Source organism: Monodon monoceros, unplaced genomic scaffold, assembly GCF_005190385.1.
Source record: "Monodon monoceros isolate NGI ecotype Baffin Bay Population unplaced genomic scaffold, NGI_Narwhal_1 Super_Scaffold_13, whole genome shotgun sequence".
Lineage (NCBI taxonomy): Eukaryota > Metazoa > Chordata > Mammalia > Artiodactyla > Monodontidae > Monodon > Monodon monoceros.
Genome location: NW_021703769.1, coordinates 48,663,697 through 48,683,165, shown reverse-complemented (window position 1 = coordinate 48,683,165; position 19,469 = coordinate 48,663,697). Strand labels below are relative to the sequence as shown.

Here is a 19,469-nt window from a genome sequence, read left to right as displayed (position 1 = left end):
CCTCCCGGGGAGCCCAGGGCAGAACCGCCAGCCGTCACCTGGGCCCACATGGGCCACCTGGCACCTGGCCTCTCTGATCCGGCCCTTCCCCCTCACTGTCCTCAAACGCATGGAGTCAGGGTGCCATAAAGATGAAGACGTTTGAAATGTGTCTCGCCCTGGGTCATAAGAATTGTGATGACAAAATCCAAAAGACCAAGTGAACATTTTCTCCTAGGATTCCTATCTGTACAGAGGAGCACCTTCTGACGGAGGCTGCACGGTCAGCTGGGCGCAGGCTCTTCCCAGGACCGCAGCCCTCCGCAGGCTCACACTCCCCTCTGGATCACCTGACATGAACCCCACCATGAACCCATCTGTCATCGGCCCCGGGCCATGTGGATAGGAACAGACCTGCCCGGGAGCAGCAGCAGGGCGCCGTGGCCGGGCTCCTCCGTGGCGTCCAGGCATTCGGGGGGCACCAGGGTGCCTGTGTCCTCATCCGTGAAGGTCTCACACTCACTGTAGGTGCTCTCAGAGCCCATGTATGCGCTGTCTGTCACCTCGTTGGCCTAGGAGAGAGAGCCAAGAGTCAGTCCCGGGGCCTGGGAAAGGACCCCGTGGAGGGGGAGCTTGCACGTGGGAGATGTCCCTCCTGTACTTCTAAGCAGAAACAGTAGGTTACAAAACACTTCAGTATTTTCAAAAATGAAAAATAGGCACGTGTTCAAGAGCAGAAAAAATGACTGGAGGGATTTTTAAACTTAGTTATAGAAATATGCCTAAAATGGACACAAAGTATCCCAACATCACAGGATACATGCCAGAACAGCCCGTTTTGTGGCTTTCCAGCACTGGAATGAATTCTACCCCAGGAACTAATGTCCAATAGTGTAAGACTATGCCTTTTAAAAAGTCCCCATCAATGTCTGCTCTGTACGTGCAAGCTATTGCTTTGAAATTCAATTGCGTGGTCTAACCTCAAAATACGAATTCATCAATTATTTGACCAATTATGTTTTCTGGTTAAATGTCTACTTTCCCGGACTTCCCTGGTGGCGCAGTGGTTAAGAATCCGCCTGCCAATGCAAGGGACGCAGGTTCGATCCCTGGTCCGGGAAGATCCCACATGCCACAGAGCAGCTAAGCCCATGTGCCACAACTACTGAGCCTGCGTTCTAGAGCCCATGGGTCACAGCTACTGAGCCCACATGCCACAACAACTGAAGCCCGTGCACCTAGAGCCCTCCCGTGCTCTGCAACAAAGAGAAGCCACCGCAATGAAAAGCCTGCACACTGCAACGAGGAGTATAGCCCCTGCTCTCTGCAACTAGAGAAAGCCCGCGTGCAGCAACAAAGACCCAACACAGCCAAAAATAAACTAATTAATTAATTAATTTTAAAATGGTCTACTTTCCCACTAAACACATCTTTGTTTTTTTACTCTTGTGGACCCAGTACCGAGCACAGGGCTGGGCGTACAGCAGACAGTAGATATTTGTGGATTGTCCAAATGAACTTAAAACTGAAAAACCATTAAACAGGCCATTTTCAATGTACAATCTCAGTTTTAACTGAAGTGCAACTTCATTGGTTAGGAGAAGTAGCCATCCTTTCATGCTTGAAAGAGTCTGAGGTTAACAATTTGCAAACAAGTAAGAATTCAGAGAAGCAACTGGAGACGGTGCACTTTGTCCTCGGGCTCTGGTGTCACAAGATGGGGGGGGAGGGCTAGAGGGTCCCTGACGGCTGTCTCCGCACCTGCGCCCGATGGAGACCCAGGGCCCATCCTCGGTCTGCCGTCCAGCAGCCGTGTGACCCCAGCCCGGGCTCTCGAGCATCCGAGCTGTGCTGCCTCATTTGTAGATCAGGGGCTGCAATGCTGATCTCAAGAGGTCGTAACCACTCAAGACTTAGAGATCACACAGGCGGGTGCGAGAACAGAGCCTGAAAGCCGGGGGCTCACGTGTCATAGGTGGTGCAACCCCTGCCTCCTGCACATAGGACAGAATGAAGCAGGGAAGGCACCTGAGGTACCTACTGCACGCATTCCATGCCGCTCCTTATTTCCAAGGGAAAACCTGATATTCCTTGGAATCTCAGGCAACTAAGTAATTCACAAAGAGTGTTCATTTCAAAATCTGAAATCAGGAAATCCCTTCAAGAGGCCTCCACTCTCCTTCTCCTCACCACCAAGCAGGTGGCTCTGGGCTCAGCCTGCAGGTAGGGACACTGTCCGAGCCAGGCAGGCTCCGCCATGTGCGGAGCTGCTCCTGGGCCGAGGGACAGCTGCCCGGAGCCCTCCCCTCCCCTCTGTTCGCCCTCGACCCGGAAGCAGGCGGGTCTTGGACTTGGACTGGGGGCCTCAGAGATGGCTTCCTGTAGGGGACAGAACGTGACTCTTGAGGTCAGCGTTTAGATAGCCAACCACCACCACTTCCAGCAGAGGCTCCTCTGGCCAGTGTGGCCCCAGGTCCTCGCAGGCAGCGGGGTGCGCAGAAGCGCCGGCCAGCTCGGTGCCGGGGGAGGCCCGGAGCTCAGGCCTGTTGACCTCACCCGCAGTCATGCTGCTGAGGCCGGGCTGCAGCCGGAACCCTCCCTGGGGCCTGGAGGACGGTTCTGGGTGGAAGTAATTCCTCACAATGCAAGACGAGGCAGATGCCATGCAAACCCGACTGCGCCCACACCTCGCAAGCAGACATGCTCACCTTCCATCTTCATTCCTAAAGCAAGCCCGGCCCCGGGGCACACAGAGCAGCCCCAGGGGCAGGAGGCCCAGAGGCTCCAAGAGGACCCCAGGGCAAGGCCCAGGGAGGGCCAAGGGGACCGGGAGGACGGGGCCAGCTCGTTTCACAGACACTACCCACCTGCTCACCCCCTGAAGTCCAGGCTGTCCTGAATAAATTTCAGCAAGCCAGATAGTTTTCTAGGGCAGGTGGGCGAACACCTGCCTTTTAAGAGGGCAGAAAACTGTCTGTGAGCGTGGTCCACTGGAGGAACACCGAGGGCTCAGAGAGGCACCCCAGCAGCCCCCATGTGCCGCCAGACAGGACCTCACTTTGCCAGCCCACCGTCTATGCCGCCAGCTTAAAAATGATTACAAATTACACGTTAGGATAAGCTCATGTGGAAATCAAAGTGCACATTAGAAAGCCTGGCTGTGTTTCCTCACCGGTTAACAAACGCTGGGCCAGCGGGTGGGCAAGGAAGCCCGTGCTCACGGCCATCAGTGAGGGGCTCGAGGGCGCCCAGGCCTGCCTGGGGCCCTTGCTGTCTGGTCATGGTCCCTCCAAGGGGAGCAAGCTGCCGGGCAGACCGTGGTCGGTGTCCAGCCTCCTCTTACCCTTAGATGCCAGCCTGGCCAGGGCCCGGCTCCTCACACCAGCTCCAGGAAGGGCGTGCTCGTGGAGACAGCCTTTCCATGGAATTGGAGCGCTGGGGACTCTGTCCAGACCGGTCGTCAGCTTCCAGCGGCCTTCTATTTGCCCATCGTGCTGAGGTTCTGCAAAACCTGTGTGTCCACCTGAAGGTACATCACTGTCTCGGAAGGAGTTTAACCCACTCCCAGATATGCTCCATTAAACCTGCTGCTCTAGCTGGCAAGGGGGGCAAAGTTCAGGAAGTGCTTGCTGGGTTTTTCACAGTCAGATCTCCAAACAGAGTGGCTTTTGTTCTTGATTTTCTAACCTTTCTGATAAGAGTCTGAACAAAAGACCTATTTCTCCATCATCTTATTAAGGCCAAGAGTTGGAGGAGAAGGGAGGGCCGGAGAAGGCACAGCAGAGACCATGTTTATCGTTCCGCTGGCGCCTGCTCTCTGCGACTTTCCCATCGCCCCTCTAGAAGTTCTGACACGCGCTCGTCCCCACGGGCATCAGGTCCTCTGCCAGTCCGCCTTCCACCTTGCTCAGACTCTCAGACCCGGAACCTTCTTCTCATTCCCAGAACGTCAGCGACAACCCTCATTCACCGCCCCGCCCTTCCCCTTCTCAGAATCACCACTTTCTCCTGGGGAGAAAAGAATCAGAACCTTTCTCCTGGGGAATTCCCTGGATGTCCAGTGGTTAGGACTACGTGCTTTCACTGCCGAGGGCCCAGGTTCAATCCCTAGTCAGGGAACTAAGATCCCACAAGCCATGTGGTGAGCCCAAAAAAATTTTTTAAAAATGAAAAAAATAAAAACTTTCTCCTAGGAGCTCTCCTACAAGCTGGGGCCAAAGGGATGCTCAGTCAAACACCGGAAGTCACGGGTCCCCCAAAGCGTCCCCAGCAGGAAAGGACTCGGGAGCAGCAGTCCACCAAGTGTTACTGCATAGTGCACCCTGACCAGCACCGCTGTGTGCCCAGCCAGAAAATGTTCAACAAAAGGCTTATTTATCTCTGAAGATCGCCAGCAGAGGGTCTCCAGATGTGGTATTGGCTATAATACACATAATCTTCACTCATATTGTTATGGTACTTATTGGGATTACATGATTCAAAAGTTTTTTAAAAAACAGCTTTCTACAAGTTTCTGTATAGCACCTAATTCCACTCCCCTCAAAATTACAACTAAAAACCTTGAAAAGGGGGCTTCCCTGGTGGTACAGTGGTTAAGAATCTGCCTGCCAATGCAGGGGACACGGGTTCGAGCCCTGGTCCGGGAAGCAACTAAGCCCGCGGAGCAACTAAGCCGTGTGCCACAACTACTGAGCCCGCGTGCCTAGAGCCCGTGTTCCACAACAAGAGAAGCCATCGCAATGAGAAGCCCGTGCACTACAACGAACAGTAGCCCCTGCTCGCTGCAACTAGAGGAAGCCTGCACGCAGCAACGAAGACCCAACACAGCCAAAAATAATAAATAAAAATAAATACATTTATAATAAATAAATAAAATAAAAACCTTGAAAAGCATAAAAACACACGGAGGAACTTTTAAGGCCCAACACTGTATGATTCTAACCAGCTCTACGACATTCTGAAAAAGCAAGACGATGGAGACAGTAAAAGATCAGAGGTTGCCAGGTGCTAGTGGGAGGAAGTGACGAATCTGGGGAGCAAAGAGGATTTTTAGGGCAGCGAAACTGCAATGGTAGATACATGTCATGAATTTATCAAAACCCACAGACGGTACACCACCAGGAGTGAACCCTAATGTAAACCATGGCCTTCAGTTAGTTACAATGTATCGACATTGGTTCACCCTTTATAACAAATGGAAGATGTTCACTGCCGGGAAACTGTGTGTGTGGGGGGGTGTAATGGGAACTCTCTATACCGTCTGCTCCATTTTCTGTGGAGCAGAAAACCTAAAACTGCTAAAATGTAAAGTGTGTTAATTCTTTTAAAGCAACCAAAAAACTTAAAAAGAAATATTCCCTCCTTGTTGAAAAAAAATTAAGATCTAAAAACCTGAGAAGCATTCCTGCTGCATACTCTGAAACGTCAGGTTCCCACCCACGTCCTTGGAAGGTGACAAGCGCGAGGTGGGGGATGGCACACCTGAGAGTTGAGGCACCATAAAGGTGGGAGGGCGGGCTTCCTTGGTGGCACAGTGGTTGAGAGTCCGCCTGCCGATGCAGGGGACACAGGTTTGTGCGCCGGTCTAGGAAGATCCCACATGCCGTGGAGCGGCTGGGCCCGTGAGCCATGGACGCTGAGCCTGCGCACCTGGAGCCTGTGCTCCGCAACGGGAGAGGCCACAACAGTGAGAGGCCCACGTACCGCAAAAAAAAAAAAGAAAAAAAAGGTGGGAGGGCCACACTTGTGTGATGCCAGGGGGGTCCACCCTGCAGAGGACAGGAGCCAGCGATCGGACAGCACCCCAAGCCTGCTCCGCCCAGGCTTCAGGAGGCAGCCCCAGCGTCAGTGGGCCTCACCCTTTTGGTTTAGTTTTTCTTTTGTTTTTTTTTTGCGGTACGCGGGCCTCTCACTGTTGTGGCCTCTCCCGTTGCGGAGCACAGGCTCCGGACGCGCAGGCTCAGCGGCCATGGCTCACAGGCCCAGCCGCTCCACGGCATGTGGGATCTCCGCGGACTGGGGCACGAACCCGTGTCCCCTGCATCGACAGGCAGACTCTCAACCACTGCGCCACCAGGGAAGCCCGGGCCTCACCCTTTTGGATCAAATGTTTTGACGCCTTTTACTATCCTGAGTAACAAAACTCATTGTATTAGTTCCCTGGGGCTGCCAATTTCTTTTTTCTTTTTAAAATTTAATTTAATTTAAATTTCGGTGGTTTTTTTTTTGGTTGCATTGGGTCTTCGTTGCTGCGCTTGGGCTTTCTCTAGCTGCAGTGAGCGGGGGCTACTATTTGTTGTGGTGCACTGGCTTCTAATTGCAGTGGCTTCTCTTGTTGTGGAGCACGGCTTCTGGGCACTCAGCCTTCAGCAGTTGTAGCACGCAGGCCCTAGAGTGCGCAGGCTTTAGTAGCTGTGGCACGTGGGCTCAGTAGTTGTGGCTCGTGGGCTTAGTTGCTCCGTGGCATGTGGGATCTTCCCAGACCAGGGATCGAACCTGTGTCCCCTGCATTGGCAGGTGGATTCTTAACCATTGCACCACCAGGGAAGTCCCAGGGCTGCCAATTTCTAACTACCATAAACTGGTGGCTTAAGACAACAGGAATATATTCTCAGAGACCTGGAGGCCAGAAGTTGGAAATCAAGGTGTCAGCAGGCCTGAATTCTTCCTGAGGCTCCAGAGGAGGACCTTTCCTGCCTCGTCCAGCTCCTGGTGGCTAGGGGATGTCTCGGCTGGCAGCCATGTTCCTCCAGCTCTGCCCACGTCTTCATACCGCCTTCTCCCCTGTGTGTCATCTCCCTTTCTCTTCAAAGGACATTGGTCATTGGATTCAGGGCCCACTCCACCCAGCATGATCCCATCTTGAGATCCTTAACGAGATCTGCAAAGACCCTTTCTCCAAATGAGGTCACATTCACGGGTTCCAATGTACCTTCTGGGGAGTACCATTCAACCCACGACACCCACATACACATCAAATACAAAGAATCAGTATAATGCCCTCACGGAAATACGAGACAAGAACAAAACGGACGACATTGATGGTAAAGTGTGTACTGGTGTGTCAACAGGCAGGCGAGAGGTCTGCTGCTGGCCGACCACTAAGTGAGGAGACGGGGTTCTCTAGACACTCTGAACAAGAAAAGCAGGCTCTCCCCTGACCTAGCTGCACTTCTGGAAAGTTCAAGGTGTGTCATTCCACACATAGCCTTCCACGCCTCGCCATCCCACAGTCTCGGGGTCTGGCAGCTGACTTGACAACTGACACGTCAGGGTCCTGCACACCCTCAGCCCTGCCCGGCCACACCATGCCTCACAGCCAGCACACGTCCCAGCTGGGCACTTAGCCTCTATGTACCAGGACTGGGCCTGGCACCACCAGTTCACACAAAGAATGAACACACCAGCTGTTGCTGAATGGGGGACGCAAGGTGGGGTTGTCCCTGCCCTCAGGGGCTCAGGCCCTGGTGGGACTCTAGGACAAAGCTGTGAGGGGTGAATGCTCCCAGGTGGCTTGGAGGCCTGTGCTGGCAGAAGTGAGAGACAGTCAGGAAGTGAACCTGTGTCATCTGAGGGGTGACTAATACCTGGGCAGTTTCTCAGAGCAGGGAACAAGCTACAGAGACACAGAAGAGGGCAGTGGGATCCTGTGGGGTGTTACCATTCACAGGGACTCTCAGAAGCTCTTCATTTCACAAAGGAGCCCGTGCTCTGGCCTTGCTTGGCAGTCTGGCAGAAGGGGATAGCAATGCCACAGGAGAACCTGCCCCTCTGCTGACAACAGGCCACCAGCCCCGGGTGCACAGCATGGAGTGCAGACGCCCGCCAACCACAGTGTCCCCACCAGTGTCAGAATGAGCCCTGCCTGCCTGCCCTTCATGCCATTCCCCACAGAAACAGCCGTGGAGATGACCAAGAGGCACATGAAAAGATGCTCAACATCATTAATTATTAGAGAAATGCAAATCAAAACTACAATGAGGTACCACCTCACACTGGTCAGAATGGCCATCATCAAAAAAATCTACAAACAATAAATACTGGAAAGGGTGTGCTGAAAAGGGAACCCTCCTGCACTGTTGAATGTAAATTGATACAACCACTATGGAAAACAGTATGGAAGTTTCTTAAAAAACTAAAAATAGAGCTACCATATGACCCAGCAATCCCACTACTGGGCATATACCTGAGAAAACCATAATTCAAAAAGAGACATGCACCCCAATGTTCACTGCAGCGTTATTTACAATAGCCAGGACATGGAACCAACCTAAATGTCCATCGACAGATGAATGGATAAAGATGTGGCACATATATACAATGGAATATTACTCAACCATAAAAAGAAATGAAATTGAGTTATTTGTAGTGAGGTGGATGGACCTAGATCCTGTCATACAGAGTGAAGCAAGTCAGAAAGAGAAAAACAAATACCGTATGCTAACGCATATATATGGAATCTAAAATAAATGGTACTGATGAACCTAGTTGCAGGGCAGGAATAAAGACGTAGACACAGAGAATGGACTTGAGGACATGGGGTGGGGGGGGAAGCTGGGGCGAAGTGAGAGTAGCATCGACATATATACACTACCGAATGTAAAATAGATAGCTGGTGGGAAGCAGCAGCATAGCACAGGGAGATCAGCTCGGTGCTTTGCGATGACCTAGAGGGGTGGGATAGGGAGGGGTGGGAGGGAGGCTCATGAGGGAGGGGATATGGGGACATATGTATGCATATGGCTGATTCACTCTGTTGTACAACAGAAACTAACACAGTATTGTGAAGCAATTATACTCCAGTAAAGATTAAAAAAAAAAAAAAAACAGCCATGGGGACCAATGAGTGAAGAAGGATTTAGGGTACATGAGGAAGAGAGGGTGTATCTGTCAGATGCCCGCTCAGCTCTCCCGGGAAGACCACTTGCCTCAAAGGTAACGAAGTCATCGAACTCCTCGGGGCAGGCTGGCGGCTCCTCGTCGGGGGCAGGCGTGACACTGCAGAGCTGGCCGTCGGGATCTGCTAGAGAAAGAAGACCCGGCTCAGCAGGTGGCCCAGAGTATCCCCAGAGAGGTCAAGGGGGAAGGTGCGTGCGTGGTGGACGTGAGCGGGACCTGGACTGGCCATGAGAAACCCCGGGGGAAGGAGGCCAGCAGTGCAGCCCTCGGGGAAACAAGGCTTTGGGCCAGACTCCACGTTTTATTTATTTTGGCCATGCCACGCGTCTTGCGGGATCTTAGTTCCCCAACTGGGGACTGAACCCAGGCTCTTGGCAGTGAAAGTGCGGAGTCCTAATCACTGGACCGCCAGGGAAGTCCCAGGCTCCACGTTTTAAAGAATCTGTCTTGTCTGGGGAGGTGTCAGTGTGATAACATCTGTCCAAGGTGCTGGACCCAAGGCAGCTTTTATTTTCTCCCTTTTTACTTAACTTTACCTTCTACAACACATTTTATTTTATAATAATAATAAGTTTGAAGGAAACGCTATCGTTTCATGCTGGATAACGCTGACGTCAGCACCAGAGACCCCACTTCTCAGACACGAGCCCACAGCAGTGGCCCTTCTGCAGAAAAAGCTCTGCTCCCACGGCCTCTAGGCAATGTCAGGGCATAGCCCGTCCCAAAGAGCATGCAAGACGCCTATGTTTCCTGAAGCTGCTTCATTACTGTGATATCATAAGAAATATTTATTTGGTCTTTGTCTCCATTGGTTCCTGGCACAGAGCTCCTAAAACCCCAGGGATTTCCTGAGTGAAGGGGTGAAATGAGCATCTTTTATTCATAACAAGCCCCTTTCAGCTTTACCTGGGTTCACATCAGTGAAGTGACTCTCAGAGGATGGGGGCTGGTTGCCAGGGAACTTTCAGCCCTACTCCTGACCTCTGACCTCCCGGGATGGGGAAGGGCTGGAGACGCAGCTGATCTCCAACAGCCAGGGATTAAACAGTCCTGCCCGTGTAATGGAGCCTCCACACAAACCCCAAATGAAGGGGTTCGGGGAGCTTCCGGGTTGGGAACACACTCAGATACCAGGAGGGTGGCACATCCCAAACTCCATGGGGACAGAAACCTCTCCATGCCAGACCCTGCCCCATATACCTCTTCACCTGGCTGTTCATTTGTAACCTTCATAATATCCTTTATAATGAACTGGTAACAGTCAGTAAAGCGCTTCCCTGGGTTCTATGAGCCATTCTAGCAAATTATCAAACCTGCGGAGGAAGTTGGAACTCTCGATTTGCAGTCAAGTCAGACAGGAGGGAGGGTGACCCAGGCACCTGGGCAGTTGGTGTCCCAGGTGGTATCCACAGAGCACAGAGGACTGCGTGGTGAGGAAAATCCACAACACAGATCACAGCAGTGACTACTCACACACATCAGTTCCTTGTTGAGTGTGTTTCACGTGACCTAACAAAACATCAGTCACTTATTCGTATGGAGTAGAGGCCTTTGAGGGCCAAGTGGACCAGCAAGCCTCCTGATGCTCCTGGGAAAAGGACTCTGAAGGGTCAGCACTGGCCTCCTTGGCCAGGGGACGCTCTTCTCTGGCATCTGGACACCACGCCCACAGGGCTCTGAGGCTTGGAGTCACAGGACAGCCTGGGGAGGGGGATGGCCGCTGCCGGACCCCTCAGTGGCAGGACACGTGGCTATGTACTGTTTTTGAAGAGCTCTCAATTTGAACAGAATAATCATGCTTCCCCGCAACAATCAAGCAGATTCAAACGTTTACACGTTCAGTAACTGTGAGATGCTGCTCCAAATTCAAGACTGCAAAAGCCCTTTGGCTGCTTCCGTCTTAAGAATCACAGGTGCTTTTGCTGCAGTTGCTTTGTATCATTTTCCCCAGGGGAGTGTAGCTCAGACGGCGGCTGGAGTGAAGGAGCCTCAGAGCGTGACAGGCTGAACCTGGACCCCGTGCTCGCTGCCCACCATGCCAGCCCACAGCCCTGCAGCCCCTCATTGGAGGCCTGGTCTTTGGTGCAGGTGAACTATGGCAGAACCATAGGGAGAAGGTGACTATGGACGGAAGACTTTGGCGTCTGGGGCAGGGGAAGGAGAGGACCACTTACCCCGGCTCAAAGCTGTAAAACGCTAGGCTGACTCTGCCTATCTTTCCATTTTCAAATGTTAAGTCTTGCTTGCACTTCCAAAAACTGAAACAGAGAATTCAGAACTCTCAGAAAGCAGCCAATCATCTTAGCCATGGTGGACATGTGCTCAGATTCCAGGGGTGGGTCCTGCCCCATGCAGTGGAGGCACATGTGAACGCAGCTCACATTTCTACAATCTCGATGGGAACTAAATATGGTTCTTCTATCAGTTTTCTCAATTAAGTATCAGTTTTTACTGTTTATTTATCTTATTCTTCCAGAGCCTGGGGGTGGGGGATGAGCCAGAGCAATGGCCCATTTGTAACAACCCGGCTTGATTTCATTCTATTCCTGAAACAAGGCCTATGGCGAGGACAGCAGACTCCTGCGCTCCTCTGCAAAACTGGGTCAGTACACGGAGTCAGTGCTCCACTCCCGGACGCAGAACGGAAGCCTGACAGACGCGACAGGCCGACCATGGCCATGGCAGGGGTGCCGGCAGGAAGACGTTGAGGTGAGCTCTGGCTGAAAGCAGTTCAGGTGATCACGCTCCCATTCTCCCAAATGCTACGAGTTAACAATTTCAAAATCGTCTCTGACTTGTTTTTATTCTAATTTTATTTTCACTCTCCATTCCTAACAAAAGTTAAATGATGACGTCAAATTACCAAAAAAATAAAGGAGAAGCAGGGGGATTTCCCTGGCAGTCCAGAGGTTAGGACTGCCAGGGCCTGGGTTCAATCCCTGGTTGGGGAACTGGGATCCCACAAGCAGCGAGGCCAAAAAGAAAAACAAAAAAAAGGAAAAGCAGGGCCCACAGCCCTGACCCTCCCAGCAGTTCACCCACTGTGCGGGGAGGGGTGTCCCCACCAGCACTGCCCACTCCAGAAGAGGCCGAGTCTCCTGAGGCACCCAAGCTGCCCAGCCCAGCCCCCCAGCCTTCCTGCAGCCCCAAATGTGCAGCGTGGCCCCAGGTCCCCTTCCCAGACACTCTCTGGGAGACCTGTGTGCCCCCAGCTTCACCATCCCCCGAGTCCCATCACCTCCCGGGGTTGTCCGGGCTGTCCTCCACTAGAAAGCCAGCTCCACCGGTGCTGTGTCCCCGAGCCTGGAATGGTCCTCTCGGCAAAGCTGACGGCCCTGACAGGTCTCAGCTGCCCGCTCCCACAGCTGCAGCCCCTTCATCCGCCTGATTCAAGCTCTCATCACAGCAGCCTCCCCTTAGCCTGCCCACCCGAGGACCCCACCCTATCTGCTGGCCAGGCTGGGCCCCTGACCAACCCTGCCCCCCACCCTCTCTGCTCCCTCCTGCACATACTTCAGGAGTGGGGTCTGCTCTGCATAGGCTAAACTGGGGCGGGGGACACCAGCTGCAGTGTAGCATCATGCTGAGACCGAGCCTCACCCTCCCACACCACCACGTGGGACGCTGCTGTTCCAGAATATTCGTGCCACTGAAGAATCACAGCACCACTTCCTAGAGCATTCAGGCTAACTCTGGGACAGCCTAAGAAGCTTTTATTTTTAATTACAGTGGAAATGTTACCAAAAAAGAATGCAAAAATAATGAGACTCAGTGATGTGTGTGGGCCCCAGAGGTGGAACTTTCACCAAGTTGTCCTGACCTGGGGACTTCCCTGCTGGTCCAGTGGTTAACAATCAGTCTTGCAGTGCAGGGGACGCTGATTCGATCCCTGGTTAGGAAACTAAGATTCCCACATGCCGTGGGGCAACTAAGCCCATGCGCCACAACTGGAGAGTAGCCTGCGCACCACAACGAAAGATCCCGCGTGCCACAAGAACCGACGCAGCCAAAAACATAATTTAAAAAAAAAAAAAAAAGTTGTCCTGACCTGGAGGCTCTGACTCAGGAGAAAGTGAGGACAGAGGGCCCCCCAGCTGCAGGGGGAAGGGCCCAGGCCAAGGCAAGGAGGGAGGAGGGGTGTGGCGAGCCCCATCTCAGCATCAGGTTGACCACAAGGGACAAGCAGGACCCAGGAGACAAGACATTCTCAGACAACCATCTTCTCTCACCAGGCTGATAAATCTATGCACACGAAACTTCGAGACACATGCAACCAGGGGACAGCCTCGGGGACAGTAGCTGGCACCCCTCCGGCTCAACAGATGGGGGTCACTCTGCTCCCACGCCGGGGCCTGACGGGCTGGTGGCTGGAGAGCTCTGACAGCGCACTGGGTCGCGCCCACCTGGTCATGAGTTTTCCAGGGAGCACATTCTGACTCCTGAGGCCCAGGGTTGGGACCCCCTAGGTCACGACCCCCCAGGAATTCCTACAGCTGAGCTTGCTCTGTTTCTCATCACCTGTGGGCCTATCACAACAGAGCAGCCACTGCCCAGCAACAGAATCGGGGACGTGGGCTCAGAGAGGCTCAGAGAGGGCCTCAGAACCACACAGATAGCCCCGGCACCGTCTCTCGCTGGCCACTGTCCTGGGCTCCTTCCTGCCCACACCCAGGGGCCTTGACACTCCAGAGAAAGCCCAGTCTCGGCCCTGGCTGGAAGGTGCCCCGTGGTCAGCAGCTGCTCCGTGGTCACCCCAGGGAGTGGTCCACACCACTCCCCCCAAGGCCATGGGCTGAGGGTGGACAGCAGCATGCCTAGCCTGGCTCATGTCAGGCCAAGTGTCCCAGCAATTCCCATAAGTTCTTGAACTCTAGAATGTTCTGCTGACAACCCAGTAGAGCACTCAGGGACTTTAGCACCTTCTTCCCCACAAAATGGCTTAGTCTCTGCTTACCTGAATATTCAATTTGTTTAATTACTGTGACCACATAAACACTGACCCCTCTGGCCAAGAGTATTCCAGAAGCACATTTTCCTCTTACTCCACGTCTTGTTTTTCCTGGCATGAGTGACTGCTTGCTGGTGTCCTGGGCTTGACCCCTATGCACCCACCACCCTCCCACCCCCAAGCCCTCGGACAGAGCTGCGAAGCCTTCTCCAATGACCCACCAGTCCTGGGGCCCTGGCTTCCATCACCGCCAACCTGTGGCCAACCCATCACATGGGGTGAAGGTGAAATGAAGCTGCTGAAGACAAAGACCCACAGAGCCACCTCCTCCGGGACATGTGACCTCCTTACTGACCCCCGGGACTGAGACCAGGCAGCCCAACGCGGCGGCTCCAGCCCCACTGGGTCCGAACACCCACGGACCCAGCGGGAAGCTCTCAAGCACACGTGGCACACGCGTGAAAACCAGTCACACGGCAGACCTCAAACTCCAGGCACAGCACAGAGATCCCATTCTCTGACTATCACACACATGATTAGGTTCAAATTATCGACAAGATCTTAAAATACATTTAGAAATTGTTTAAAATAATTGATGAGTCAAAGAAAAAAATCACACTGGTTTGTTAAAACTAAGAGAAAAAAGCCTACACCTAGAGTTTCCCAAAGGTTAACCGAGGAAGCTGTGGTCGGACAAGCCAGCCCCCACCCCCCACCCGCGTCCTGGGCGTGCCTGCGGTGGCCCTGGTGACCTTCCCGAAGGCCTGGCTTGGGTGCCTGCTGTGGGGTGGTGAGCACACCATACCAGGAAGCACCAAGACACACTGGAGGTGGAGAAGCAAAAATTTGCATGAAGCCACCAAAAAATTTTGTGCAAGGGATGAAGTTTTAAACAACTTTCTGTTTTAACCGCACACCTAACCTCCAAAAAATCACTGAAGGACTACAACCCACTGGTTACACAGATCCAGACACAGGCACGAAGCCTCCGCCTGCAGACTCTCAGCCTGGAGCCCAGGGTTCACCTCACCCACCCCACCCCCAGTACGACCTCTGGGTGGTACTACCCAGCTCACCACACTGGCCTTGGGACTGCCCCCCACCTGGACCAGCCTCACGCCAGCTGGCCCCCAGAGAGGGCTGCCAGCCCGGAGCTGGCCCGTGAGGTCCTCCAACCTGGCCCACCCACCACACTGAGGGCAGCTACACGGCCTCGGCATGTACCGCACACATGGGGTCCCCAGGCTGCGCAGGGCCTCAGATGGCGTGCATGCAGACTGACTGGGAGAAAGAGCCAGTGGGGACTTGGGGTTTAGGAAACCTTGCCCACGTGACACTGCTAGGCAATAACTTTGGGGCGGGGACAGACAAGACAGGTGACACTACCAACAACTGCTGATAAGACCCAAGGGCATCCCTTGACCCAGCCCCATCAGGTAACTGATGGTCCCGCCCAGGTCTGCACGTCCTCCTTTTCCTCTGCCAAGAGCAGGAGGAGGGAACGAGCCTGCGACTGGGACCTCCCACCACCCTCACCCCAGCACGTGGCCACAGATGGGGAATGAGAAGGAAAGCTCTATTCAGAGCTTCGGGATTTTATTTAAAAGGACAGCATATGGGCAACCGGTGAGAGTGTGAAACGTTCACTCTGGCAGTTCTGTATGAAACTAAGCTCACAGCCAGCACGCGACCAGCCATCCCATCCCTGGCCACAGGCCCCAAAGCCATGACAACACTGTCCACACAAAGACTTGGACCTCAGCGTCACTAGAAGGTTCATTCATTGCGGGCCCAAACTGGAGACATATTACTGTCCATCACCTGGGGGGTGGACAAACTGCATAGGCATGCAGGCGAGCACAGCTCCACACGGGAAGAGTGCCCTGACACGCGGCAGCACGGGTGAGTCGCAAGCATCACACGTGGGCGAGCACAACACGGGAGTGTGGCCAATGGTTTATTTATGTGACGTCCACGAGAGGCAAGGCTAATCCATGCTGACAGAACCAGCCAAGGAGATGCTGGCAGAAGGGAGGGGATCACTGGAAGGCCGGCAGGGAGCTGTCTCCGGGGACAGTAAGGCTCTGGGCAGGGGTCTGCATCCCAGCAGGAGAACATCAACATTCACAGAAGGGCACACAAGATTTGTGCATTCACAAAAGGTAAACTTTGACTCAAAATAAGACTGCAAACAAATACTGAACTCTAATGAATCAGTAATGACTGATACACAGGACAAGGTGTTTGGGGGAGTGTACGGCAGTATACCTGTCTAAAGTGCATCCCATTTAAAAAAAAAAAGATGGATTTTTGGACAGATATATGGGTGGATATATGATATATAATGACACAAACGCAGGAAGATGTTCCCTGCAGATTGTGGATGGCAAACACACATGTGGGTGTTCATTGTGTAAGTCTTGCAATGTTTTTGTATGTTTGGAAGTTTTCATCAAAAAAAACAGTTCTGGGGACTTCCCTGGTGGCTCAGCAGATAAGACTCCATGCTCCCAATGCAGGGGGCCTGGGTTCGATCCCTGGTCAGGGAACTAGATCCCACATGCATGCCACAACTAAGGAGCCCCCGAGCCGCAACTAAGGAGCCCATGTGCTGCAACTAAGAAGCCGGCAAGTCACAACTAAAGGAGCCCTGGAGCTGCAACTAAGGAGCCGGGCTGCTGCAACTAAGACCCGGTGCAACCAAATAAATAAATATTAAAAAAAAAAAAAATTCTGGGGAAAGGGGCAGTAGACTTCTAACATTACAAATAAGTAGCTGAGTCAGTGAATTCTGGAGGACAGTGCGTGAGGAGCAAAGAACGAGGTGGGAGAGAGGGCCTTCTGAAACCTGGGATGTTTCAGGGGCTCTAAGGAGGAGAAGGCTCAGCAAAGGGAGCCTGAGGAGTGAGGGTCACTAATCGGGGGGCGGGGGGCTGAGGGAGGGGGCTGAGGAAGGGGTGAGGCAACAGAAGCCCACGGTGGGGTGACTGACCTCCATTTCTGATCGCTGTGATCCCTCGGTAGAAGTCTTCGAAACTAATCACGCCGAGCCCACTGGGATCCAAGTACCTCGTTAAGTCCTTCACCTGCAATGGCCAAGTGAGAATGTTATCGGAGCCTTCACACTTTGGGTGGTGGGGGGGTCGTGCATGTGACATCTCACCACATTCAGAGAAGCAGGCGGCTTGCAAGGGGCAGTGCTGCAAGTAAGGGCCATTAGGTCCTCTGACTGGAGTGCCAGCAACAGCTCCAGCCAGGGCACAGGTGGCATCTGGGAAGATGCTGCCAACAGTGCCCAGAACCATGAACCATGAACCACAGAATAAGACCCTGCTCTCAGGCCAAAAGCCATGCTTCTTGAGTGTGCTGAAGTTTTAGGCATTACTGCAGTCAGGATCCAGGCGCTATGCACAGCACAGACCCACCCATCCCGACAGGCACCCCAGCCGTGCAGAGGCCTTAGTAAAACTGACTCCAGCAAGTAGACCCTGGACATCAGAAATAATAAAGAGTAAGTGGGATAATACACACACGATGTTCCAGAGAATGAAACTCTCCAAAAAGAAGATAAGTTTCTGTTTGTAAGTATAAACTGGATTTCATCAAAATTTAATACTTTTGCTCTTTAAAAGACACCCTTAGACAACACTGTAGATCAACTATACTCCAATAAAAATTAATTTAAAAAAAAGACACCATTAGTATAACTAAAAGACACAGACTGGGAGAAAATCTTTGCAAATCATATATCTCATAAAGGACTTGCATCCAGAATGTATAAAGAAACCTTAAAATTCAACAAGAAGACAAACACAATTCGTTTTAATGGGCAAAAGATTTAAACAGACATTTCATCAAACAACATAAATAAATAGCTGATAAGCACATGAAAAGATGGTCAAGATCCTGAGTCCTTAGGGAAATGCAAACTGAAACCATAAACGGCTGTAATGAAGACAACTGACAACAGCAAGTGTTGCCGAGGAAGTGGAGGCACAGGAACCTCCAACGCTGCCAGGAAGGGTGGGAAATGGTCTGGGAAATCTGGAAAACCAGGGCCAACCACACAACACAGAAACTCTACTCTTAGGGATCTTCGCAAGAGAAAGGAAAACGTGGGTCCAAACAAAGACGTGTATGCAAATGTTTACAGCAAGCGGCATTATTCAAAACAGCCAAAGAGCAGCAGCAATCCAGATGTCCACCAGCTGAGGAACGGATAAACACGATGTGGTCCCTCCATACAAAGGACTACTCTTCAGCCACGAAAAGGAATGAAATACTGACACACATACAACATGAAAGAGCCTCAAAGACATTCTGCTAGATAAAAAGCTGGGCACAAGAGACTACAAATTATATCTTTTCACTTACAGAAAATTTTCAGAAAAGACAAACCTACAGAGCTCAGTGGTTTCCTGGGATTCTGGGGTAGAAGCAAGGGTTGACTGCAAACAGCACAAGGGATCTTTCTGGATCCCTTTACAACATCTAGAGATGTAAAACTAGGCTGAGGTGAAGGGTATGACTCTATAAATTTGCTAAAATTCACAAACTGTACACTTTAAATGGATGAATTTTTTGGTATATATGTTATACTTCAACAAAACTCTCAAGAAACAAATGAATAGAAAGGTAAAAAGGATTCAAGGGAAACTGACAAATACTGAAGTAAGGCAAAGAAGATCTAATATATGGATATTAGAAGTCCCTCAGAAGAAAAATCAAAGCAAAGAACAAATATTAAAACTATACTTAAGGGACTTCCCTGGTGATCCAGTGGTTAAGAATCTGCCTTCCAATGCAGGGGACACAGGTTCAATCCCTGGTCGAGGAACTAAGATCCCACATGCCTCAGGGCAAGTAAGCCTGCGTGCCACAACTGCGGAGCCCACACACCACAACTACTGAGGCTGCGCGCTCTGGAGCCCATGCACCACAACTGGAGAAGCTCTCATGCTGCAATGAAGGTCCCACATGCTGCAACAAAGATCCTGCATGCTGCAACTAAGACCCGACACAGCCAAATAAATTAATTAATTAGCCAAAGCAATCTTAAGAGAAAAAAACAGAGCTGGAGGAATCAGACTCCCTGACTGCAGACTATACTACAAAGTTACAGTAATCAAGACAATATGGTACTGGCACAAAAACAGAAATATAGATCAATGGAACAGGATAGAAAGCCCAGAGATAAACCCACACACCTATGGTCAACTAATCTGTGACAAAGGAGGCAAGGATATACAATGGAGAAAAGACAGTCACTTCAATAAGTGGTGCTGGGAAAACTGGACAGCTGCATGTAAAAGAATGAAATTAGAACATTCCCTAACACCATACACAAAAATAAACTCAAAACGGATTAAAGACTTAAATGTAAGACCAGACACTATAAAACTCTTAGAGGAAAACATAGGAAGAACACTCTTTGACATAAATCACAGCAAGATCTTTTTTGACCCACCTCCTAGAGTAATGGAAATAAAAACAAAAATAAACAAATGGGACCTAATGAAACTTAAAAGCTTTTGCACAGCAAAGGAAACTACAAACAAGACGAAAGACAACCCTCAGAATGGGAGAAAATATTTGCAAATGAAGCAACAGACAAAGGATTAATCTCCAAAATATATAAACAGCT

General features: G+C 51.6%; 1 protein-coding gene across 5 annotated transcripts in view; it reads right to left on the bottom strand.

The window, feature by feature from the left end:
• RAB11FIP3 (RAB11 family interacting protein 3) overlaps window positions 1-19,469 on the bottom strand; it is an 80,288-nt gene that overhangs the window by 23,287 nt on the left and 37,532 nt on the right. For 2 of the 5 annotated variants that reach the window (XM_029220983.1, XM_029220985.1), the window contains exons 2-4: window positions 16,818-16,911; window positions 8,907-9,001; window positions 394-551 (exon numbers count right to left, since the gene is read on the bottom strand). In XM_029220983.1, coding sequence (XP_029076816.1) covers window positions 394-551; window positions 8,907-9,001; window positions 16,818-16,911 — 347 coding nt within the window. Of the gene's footprint in view, window positions 1-393; window positions 552-3,322; window positions 3,460-8,906; window positions 9,002-16,817; window positions 16,912-19,469 lie in introns of those variants that run through there. The other 3 variants (XM_029220984.1, XM_029220986.1, XM_029220987.1) reach the window with 2 other exon arrangements.